Source organism: Orycteropus afer, unplaced genomic scaffold, assembly GCF_000298275.1.
Source record: "Orycteropus afer afer isolate SDZICR_OR568_19922 unplaced genomic scaffold, OryAfe1.0 scaffold00215, whole genome shotgun sequence".
Classification (NCBI taxonomy): Eukaryota; Metazoa; Chordata; class Mammalia; order Tubulidentata; family Orycteropodidae; genus Orycteropus; species Orycteropus afer.
In genome coordinates, this window is record NW_006921802.1 from 1,084,583 (window position 1) to 1,095,020 (window position 10,438).

A 10,438-nucleotide genomic window follows, 5' to 3' on the forward strand; every position below is an offset into this window, starting at 1 on the left:
ACGGCACGTAACAACAACAACAACTTCAGAGATATTGTGGGTTTGGTTCATACCACTGCAATAAAGCAAATATTGCAGTAAAGCAAGTCACACGATTTTTTTTTTTTATTTCCCAGTGTGTATAAAAGTTATTTTTACACTATATTGTAGTCTACTTCGTGTACAGCAGCATTATGAACTTGTTTGAAATATTATGAAAATTACCACAATGTTATACAGAGACACGAAGTGAGGACAAGCAGATAGACTTCTTTGATGCAGGGTTACCACATACCTTCAGTACAATGAGGTATGCCTGTATAATGTCTTGTTCTTAATTAAGTTGAGATCACTTTACATACACTACAACGCAACTTGTTTGTTTTACTTAATGTTTTATGGGAACTCCTCGCCTGGTATTTAAATTTGGACATTGAAAACATTTGTAGACTGGATGCAGTGGACGGAGTAGTATTCTCTACATGGAACCTTGTTTGTTCCCCAATGAGGCTATGTAGTGTAGGATAAGTGGCTATAATCCCAAGAACACCCTGAAGATTTAATCAACTACTGAATGTATGTGTATGAAGGACACTGTGATATGCACAGTGAGAATTAAAATTATTTAAATACTGTCCATCTTTTTTCCCACTCCACTAAAACCATAATTAAACCAAGGAACTCTCAAACCAACCAACGAACCAACCAACCAACCAACCAAGCAATCAACCAGTTAACCAAAAGATTTAGAAGTATTTAAGTCTTGAGACCCTGGGGTTACTGGGCTCATAGTAACATGCCACTGACAATGCAGACCCTGCCTGCAGGCTTAGGCAAGTCTGAACTGTCTAGGAGTTATGATAGATATTTATTGTAGAGAAAACCACTCTAGATGATGCTGAAATTACCTTATAGAGTATATTTATGCCTGTGGATTAATCTCAAGATTTTGATATGTTAAAAATATATATTACACAAGTCTTTGCTGATTCGACTAAAGGAAGTCTTAATCAAAACCAACACTCTATCATTCAGTCTGCAGCCTTTGAGGAAGAAGTACATTAATGAAGACTGGATTAGCAAATCCTAGCCGCCCCCCCACCTGCACACAGCTTTTAAGTTAAAAAAACAACAACAGCAAAAGAACCTGTGAGTTATCTTAACCAAATAGTACATTACTTTTCTTCAGGAGATAATGAAAACTTAGATAGTTTTTAACACTTGCAATTACTCAAAACATTTTGGCAGGTGACTGATGTTTTTAATTAGAGTTTAAAAGGCTTTCTACAAGGTATCAGTTTCCTTTGGCTTTTTTATTTTTAGAATTAAAACAGTCAAAGGGGATAGGAGCTATTATTGGTATGGGAAAAATAAGAACTTGTGGGGCATTAGGAAGGTATTCACAATCACTTTAATAACCGAAAAAAGATAATTCTAGAAACAGAGAAAGGTCAGATAAAGCCATTCAAGTGTGACATTCTATTAGTTGTGATATTATACCTGCAGCCAATAGGTTTGGAGAACTTTGAACTCTCTTCACAGATGTTAACGTGACAGACATGGCAGCGCGTTTGCGAGCACACCCACCGCTATCTGGAAGCAAAAATACAATATAGCAGAGGCCAAGGCAAAGGACAAAGCACATGCAACATCATGCAGTTTAAGTGAAATGTGTCCAACATTCATGAGAAAGATGAACAGTCAGAATTAGCAACTGTGGAGGACATGTGCAAATTTCATTCTCACTTCCAGACTAAAACAAACAAAACCAAGCAGAAGAAAAAACTAGGGACCTGCCTTAGAAATAGATCCCAAAGCTGTAGTCAAAGATTTTTCAGTTAACATTTTATGGTTCTTCTTTAATGAAGACAAAAGCACATAACTCAACTTTGTTTATACCACTTAATTTAATTTATGTTAGTCTATAAACTATGTAACTAGTTTTATAATTGTGGACTCTTGTTTTTCAGAATTAAGAGTTACGAAATAATATACTTTAGGATCTATCATTTAGGTTTTGTCATAGTCATAGTCATATTATAGCTATTATGATTCCTGAAGATAGCTTCAAGTAATTCTTGAAGTTAGTTGTTGACTGATACAGGCATAATGCATTTGATATATAGGATATGCAAAGAAACACAATATGAAAATTTCCCACAGTTATTCTTAGTTATAGAAATAATTAGCCCAATTGATATCAAAGACAGTATTAATAATTATTGTCTTAAAATGACCATTAAAAATGTGTTTCTATACCACAATTTATGTATTTACACTTATGTAAATCACATCATGAAGTAAAATAAGTGAAAATGATAAGCCATCTTAATGTGCTATGAGAAGTTTAGAGTAACAAGACTTCTAAAATTGGAAGATTAGTGCTCTATCTATGAATAGATTCCTATTCCATTCCCACATTCTTTTATCATATGGCATGTGCAATAAATAGTTTTGCTCATTCCCCTGGTGTCAAAACAACTAAAATTTAATTATTTTTGAAAATCATGACAGAAAAAGACCAATAATATAACCACCAATACGGTAACATAGTCATTATATGTTGCCACATGCTATTCCGTCTTTTTTTTCTCTATTTCTTAGAGACATATCCATTTTGTTTCTTGGACATGAGGGAATTTAGATTAGTAAAGATTCTTGGACATATGTTTTTAAAAAATTATTGGTAAAAATCACAAATAAGGTCTGTAGATCTCAAAATAGATAAAATGATTCTCATATCAAAATACAATTTCTAAAATATGTACTTAAAGTAACAATTTCCTAATGCAGGTAACAACACAGAAAAATAACTTGAAACAACATTGAAAGGAAATAAGTCAAATGAATCAGAGATTATAATTAAGAACCAAAAGACAAAGATGCAAATGGTAGAAACTTGTAACTGAAGATACACTAATGAGAGACATCAACAGGATTTTAGTAAACTCTGCAAATTGAAAATAACTTTGAGGGATGAGTGTGTCTGAAAAGACAGAGGTAATGTTATTGATATGTGGTATATATTGATGATCTAGAAGTGTTGTGTAGTCAAGGATGTTGAAAGTGAAAATTGACATCAATCAAGAGAGATTCTATTTTCTAGTTCTTTTAATTTTGAACATCTGAAAACAAGCAGAGAAATGAAGAGAACATACTGGAAGGAGTAGATCTAGGTTCACTAGTTAAGCCCAAGGTCTTCATTCTGTGTGCTAAGGTGTCCCAGGCCACCTCAGTGAACTCACAGAGTTGTCAGATGGTATTTTACTTTTTTGAGGAAAACAGTAATATCCGTCCAACACTTTGTAGATTGCTAACTTGAGGCAAGGAGCTCTGCTGGCTTAGAGCCTAAGGCACCTGACTGCTAACCAGAAGCCTGGAGGTTCAAACCCACCAGCCGCTCCTCAGAAGGAAGGTTGGGCAATCTACTTCTGTAGTGAGACCACCTCAGAAACCCAAGGAGGGGTTGCTATGAGTCGGGTCCAACCAGATGGCACATAACAACAACAACAACAACTTGAGGCAGTTACCACTGCTAACATGAAACAAACAAACAAAACCCACTGACATCGAGTCAGTTCTGACTCATAGTGACCCCCACTGGGTTTCTAAGGTTGTAAACCTTTACTGAAGTAGATCACCTCATCTTCTTCCTGCAGAGCAGCTGGTGGGTTTGAACCACTAACCTACTGGTTAGCAGCCAAACGCCTTATTCACTATGTCATCAGATCTAACATAATAGATTGTGCAATATTTCTTTTGATGAAATCACATCTTTGAAAAGCTGGGTTTTTGGTAGTTGTTGTGATAAAAAAGCAAGTACTCTGTAAAAATCATTTTGAACCAGTAAATGAGATTGACAAGGTACAATCTAATTTCAAGGTCTAAGAAGCTATGCATTGCCTAATAGGCACACACATCACCATAGTAAAAATTGTGATTATTAAGAATGAAGTAAAAATGTTTTATTTTATGTGTATTGTTTTGTCAAACAGCTACTAAACAAATAAGAACATAAGTACTTATTAAGATGTTTGCATCTAACGACTCAATAAATAGAACTGTTAAGTATTTCTTTGGTGCTTGGCACAAATGATTAGCACTTGGTTGCTAATCTAAAGATTGGAGGTTTGAATCCACTCAGTGGCAGCACTGAAGAAATACCTGGTGATCTGCTTCCATAAAGACTATAGCCAAGAAACCCCAAGGAGCAGTAACACATGGGGTTGCCAGGAGTTGAAGCAGATATGATGACAACATTCTGTGTTTCGTTCAGGAGGGCTACGAAATATTGAAACATTCAAGGGCACTGTGAATCACGAAAGTTGGGAAACCTCTGGGTTAAACATTTCTTTATTCTGGGACATAGAGAAAGTAATGGAGAATTGGCCTTTATTAATAGTTCAATAACAAGTATAACTCAAAAAGCTGAGGCATTTGTTAAAGTACTGAAACACAGAAATCTATGATATTGTGTTTCTAATTACTTATATATCCAGACTTTCTGCTATTTCTTGAGAATATTTTTAAAATTTCTGAATATGATGCTGCTGCTTTTCATACATCCTAAAGAAACCTAATACTGCTCTCACCTTCAAAGTCATTAATGACCTGTAATCTTTCAGGACTTGCTTTCAGAGCTGCAAGACTCCTGAAAGCTGTACCTACTGCTAGAAAACATTCATATGGGTGAATCGCACATATGGGTTATTTGATGTCTTCCTCTTGCTCCTTTCTTCAATAACTAAGATTTGCCTTAGGGGATAATGGGCCACAAATTTTAAGAAGAGTGAAGATATAACACGATTCATATATTTTTTATATGCTGTTTAGATATTTTAGTATGAAAAAATGGACTGCATTTCCCTTGGCTAGTTTATTGTGTACTTGACTGAAACAAGATTGAAATGAATCTCTGCTTTTTTTTTTTTTTAAACTTAGTGATTGACTCATGGACATTTAAGTAGTAATACATCTTTTTGATGATTGACAAATTAATAAAATTAAGTCCAATTTTATTTATTAGATATTTAGGAAATGATTCCTACTTCCATTTTGGTATATACAGCAATGATGTGTTGCTTTCCTAAAGCAATATTAATATATATGTTTAAAAGTCATGTGATTTTATAGCAACATTATAGTATTACTTTGGAATTTCAAACAAAGGATTCCAATTCTAATAAATATTTTACGCACAAATTTAAGTATCCTAGTTTATATTAATATATGTATAATTTCTCATATGCTTAAATTCACATATACAGGCAAATACTATGCAAATTTACATTCATCCAGAGTCAGTCAAGCTCAGTCTTTCGAAATGAGAAGGTGCTATGTTGTTGTTATGTGCCGTTGAGTCGGCCCCGACTCATAGCGACCCCTCCTTGGGTTTCCGAGGCAGTATCACTACGGAAGTAGATTGCCCAACCTTCCTTCTGAGGAGTGGCTGGTGGGTTTGAACCGCCAGCCTTCTGGTTAGCAGTCAAACATCAAGGAGCAAGTAGTTTTATTTATTTCCTTAACACTAAATATAAGAATTGCAGGGGGGAGAGGTGAAAATATAAACCAAAATATTTCTACTGGGGAAAATTATGTACATAGCATGTCACAAAAAGTTCATAAGTAATCTGTGTACACTACAGAGTCTATATGATTAAGCCGTTTGGAGATGTTCTCACATTTAAAAATGTAATGCTTATGAGTTTGTGTGTGTTTTAACTATATAATGAGGCTGATTTCCTATGAAGCTTTGGAACCCTATCTGCTTACTTTGTGAATGTAATGTTTCCATGTACATTAGCATGATGATATTTGATAATTAAGGAAAACAAAACAAAACTTTATATATGCTGTATTTCCCTGGCATAAAGAGTTTCTAGAATGGTGAACTTCAGGTATTTTCCATTAGAGTATTTCCCTTAGAATTTAGCTCATTTTCAAAGAGGAATTTTAAATGTATGCATACAAATGACATACTCCTTCCTAGGGTTTATAGGAATTAATTTTGCAACATGATTAAAGAAAAAGGCGTTAAGAGCAGATAAGAATACAGAAAATTCTACTTTTCATGACTATTAGGTTAGACACAAACACAAAGAAATAAGACAATAAATCTAAGCTACTTGTCTAATCAGAAACTTAATATCACATTTAGGATCACCAGAGTACTAGTCTAATGATTTAGGGCCACGATGATTTTTAGAGAGCAAGGCTGAAGAGTTTATAACTAACAGAGATGTCATACCTGTATTCATTTTGACCTTGGAGGGTTTGTTATTAAAGTCTTCAGTTTTCCTGTAGGAAAAAAATGGTGCATTAATTTGTTCATGAGTATGTGGCATGAAATATCATGAAAGTGTGTTTTTGTTTTATTTTTGGTGTATATCTATGAATTCATATTCCATTATCATAGTTTTATTTTAATAAAATGGGTATTTATAATTCTATTAAAGTTAAATTTCAATTATTATTAGTCCTATGATCATGTTGTTGTTGTTGTTGCTAGGTGCCATCCAGTCAATTTTAATTCATATTGACCCCAGGTGACAGAGTAGAATTGCCCCATAGGGTTTTCTTGGCTGTAATTGCTATGGAAGCAAATCACCAGGTCTCCCTCCTTTGGAGCTGCTGGGTGTGTTTGAACTATCAACGTTTCTGGCTAGCAGCCAAGTGCTTAATCATTTGCACCACCAGGGCTCCTTCTCATTAACATAGACATATATTTTTGTTTAGTAGTAACCAATATGGATGAAAATGGCAGGTAAACAGATGTAGAGGAAATTTAATATTAAAACATCAATTATTTATTTTTTGGGGCAAATATTTATGCTAACAGTTTTTATTCTCAAAACCTGAAAGTATCATTTTAAATGATACTGCTTAAATGCCTGCAGTATTAAATGCCTGCTTCCAGAATTTTAAAAGGTTCACTGTTGTTGTTGTTGTTGTTGTTGTTGTTATGTGCCGTTGAGTCGGCCCGACTCAACTCTTGTTGTTATGTACCTTCGAGTCGGACCCCACTCATAGTGACCCCTCCTTGGGTTGCCGAGGCAGTATCACTACGGATAGTAGATTGCCCAAACTTTCCTTCCGAAGGAGTGGTTGGTGGGTTTGAACCGCCAGCCTTAGGCACTATGCTACCAGAGCTCCTAAAGACCCCAGTATTTTTTTAAATCATTACCTTACATGTGTGCATCAATTTGTTACCAGGGAATAGTTAATGTATTTAATGCATATTTTGAGGACACAATAAAGGGTGATTAGATTCATCTCTCTTTTTTTTTTTAAGACAAATGGAGTTAATGGTTACTACAGAAAATCATTTCTGTTTTAGTATCAGATATTGTGCTTTTTCCCAGTGAAGTGTTTGAACTGATGTGTGGCAACTGGGATCAATTTACTAGAAATGGTTGGCATTACGGAGCTTATCCTAGAAAATTTTTTAAATATTGTTTGTTATGTTATGATATGTGAGATGATTTAGCTCTTTCTTTGGCATATTGTCTTAGGCCATTTTAAGAGTTTCTTATTTATCCAGACCCTTAGACCAAAGAGGAAAGACATGCTCAAACAGGAAGCAAATTTTATAAAATGAGAACTCTGTGAAAGAGATGTTTAAGCCTGGCCACTGCCTTTGCTCCTGAGTAGGGGCCATTAGATGTCCACATGAACTTCCTCAGCACAACACATTCACAGTTTAGTACATTAGTACTCTAACATTTAATATTTTTTAAGGCTTTATTTATACTTTATATAAAGGGGATGAGTAGGGATATGGTTGACATGAAATCATCTACTGATTGATTTGTCAAGTAAGATTTTTGTACCTGGGTACTGCAAATGGTTAAGTGTTCAACTACTAGCTGAAAGGTTGGCGATACCAGTCCATCCAGAGTTCCTAGAAAGACGGGTTTGACAATCTGCTCCCAAATGGTCACAGACTTGAAAACCTAATGGAACATCTCTACTCTGCACACATAGGGTTGCCATGAGTTGGTATCAATGGTAACTAACAAGCTTTTTAGTGTAATTAACAAGCTTTTTAGTCTCTGAAAAGAGCATCAGTGGAGCTTCCTGGATTTCTTGGCTTTGTCTGCCAGGGTTCTTGCCCTCTCCCCCTTTCTGACCACTTCCCCTGTCATTTTATATTTTACTATATTCATCATCTGTCATTTCTTTCATTGTGATTATCACAGTTTACCTCTTATTGAAAACCTGGCTTTGTTCATTATTACTGTGAAATTCTAATAAGAGAAGAAAAACATGGAAGCCAACTAAATGTAATGATCTCTCTTTTCTTTCCCCACCAAAAAAAAAAAAAAAAAAAAAAAAACCCAAACCAAACCCATGACCATTGAGCTGATTTTGACCCATAAAGAAACCAAACTCACTACCGTTGAGTTGGTTCAGACTCATAGTGACCCCTCCTTGGTTTCTGAGGCTGTATTTCTACAGAAGTAGATTGCCCAGTCTTCCTTCTTAAGAGCGGCTGGTGGGTTTGAACCACCAGCCTTCTGGTTAACAGTCAAATACCTTAGGCACTACACCACCAGAGCTCCTATAGCAACCCTATAAGACAGAATAGAGCTGCCCCATAGAGTTTCTGAGCATGTATATCTTTATGGAAGCAGGCTGCCTCATCTTTCTCCCATGGAGTACAAAAACAAAAAACTAAAGAATGACTCACTGTTGTCAAGTCATTTTGACTCATAGTGACCTCTCCTTGGGTTTCCAAAGTGGTATCTCTAAGGAAGTAGATTGCCCAATCTTCCTTCTGAGGAGTGACTGGTAGGTTTGAACCAGCAGCCTTCTGGTTAGCCGTCAAATACCTTAGGCACTACGCCACCAGATCTTCTGGTAGCTTTGAACTGTCAACCTTTCACTTAGCAGTGAATACTTTAACTCCTACACCACCAGAACTCTTATCTTCTCTCCTGGGGGAAGGTGAATAACAAAATAAAATAGCATCAAAAAATACACTTAAATTAAGGGATATAATTATGGAGAAAATGAAGAAGGATTTTGTCTTTTTAATATCTAAATTGAATTACTAGTCTTGGTCCTCAGTATGATACTACATTAATGAATGCAAAAAATGGATAAAATCACAGTGCTGCTGCTCACTCAATTTACCTTTTAGAGCTATAAACTGAAGGCAACACAGATGATTTCTGCAGAATTTAATTTTTGTATCCCCTGATTGTGTTATCTTTTCCTCGACTGCCCAGGCCAGGGTAGGAGAAGTAAGTCAGGGATCACACTTGGAGCTGATACAGCTAGCACTCAAAGAGCTACCATCACGTTTCAGTGAAGTTTACAGAAAAAGTTCACAGGTCAATTGACTTTAACAAGTGATTGGGGGAAACTTTATTAGGCTAATTTTACTTCTTATTTTTCAGTGGATATAAATAAAGAGACAATTTGCTTTTTTTTTTTTTTAAATCCAGCGTAAACAGAAAAATGTGACCCATTTCTAAGAAGTGCAACTTGGTAGCCTCACTACCACCCCTATTGAAGGATACCAAAAAAGTTAAGGAAGAAGGCAGCGGTCAGTGCAGGAGCCTTGAGAAAACTCCTTCAAATGTATTTATTTTAATCTCTCAGTAGCTAAACTCCTAATATGTTAACCTTAAATGGAGAAAATAAATGGAAAAGAAAAGCCTCAGGGGATGTATGTGACCAAGACCGGGCTACTTCTAAAACAAGAAGGGATAAACAGATTCCAGAAAATGGAGTCTACTTCAGTACTCCTTTCAAAGCTAGGCACCACTTTATGTTAAAATTGTCTTAAGTTTTAAAACTGAATGACAAAGATAGTGTCTGGAACAACAAAGATAGCATCTAGATGGACAAAGAAAATATCAACACAGAAGGCAGGCTAATTCTTAGCATGTAAAACCTCTAATATCAAATAATAATATTTTTATACCAAGTTAGAGAACAATTTATTGTTTAAACTCAACTGCAGATATCTACAGAACATCTGACGCTCGAAAAGTAAAATAGGATTAATGAGAACAAAGCAAGGCGCCACAAATACTTGAACTTTTCATCTTTAAAGTGACATATCCTGTTACTTAGAAATGTAATTTGTGAGGTTTTTTTTAAACTTCACATTGTTTTACATGTCAGAATGTGAAATGACTAACTTCCTAATCAGGCCAGACATTTTCCAAGCTGTTAAAAGAAGAGCCACAGTGACTGAGCTCTCAAGAAGAACCTGAGACCGAAAGGCCTCTTGGGTGACTAATAAAAATGCATGATTCTATTTCCATTATTTGTGCAAAAGCCATTAACAAATCCACAACTGAAAACCCTCTGTAGACAATTTAAACTAAAGTGAAACTAATCCCTTTTGTTCTGTTCTGAAAAAGTGTCTTTGATTGTGCTTACATAACAAGCACAGATTATTCTGGAAAGCATCAAATTCCTAGAGTGTTTTCGTGCTACTACAGGA

At 35.4% G+C, this 10,438-nt stretch overlaps 1 protein-coding gene across 1 annotated transcript in view; it reads right to left on the bottom strand.

Moving 5' to 3' along the window:
* SORBS2 (sorbin and SH3 domain containing 2) overlaps positions 1-6,236 on the bottom strand; it is a 118,231-nt gene extending 111,995 nt beyond the window's left edge. Inside the window, exons 1-2 of the mRNA XM_042781993.1 lie at positions 6,227-6,236; positions 1,480-1,572 (exon numbers count right to left, since the gene is read on the bottom strand). Coding sequence (XP_042637927.1) covers positions 1,480-1,572; positions 6,227-6,236 — 103 coding nt within the window. The remainder of the gene's footprint in view (positions 1-1,479; positions 1,573-6,226) is intronic.
* Between the last annotated feature and the right edge of the window lie 4,202 nt (positions 6,237-10,438).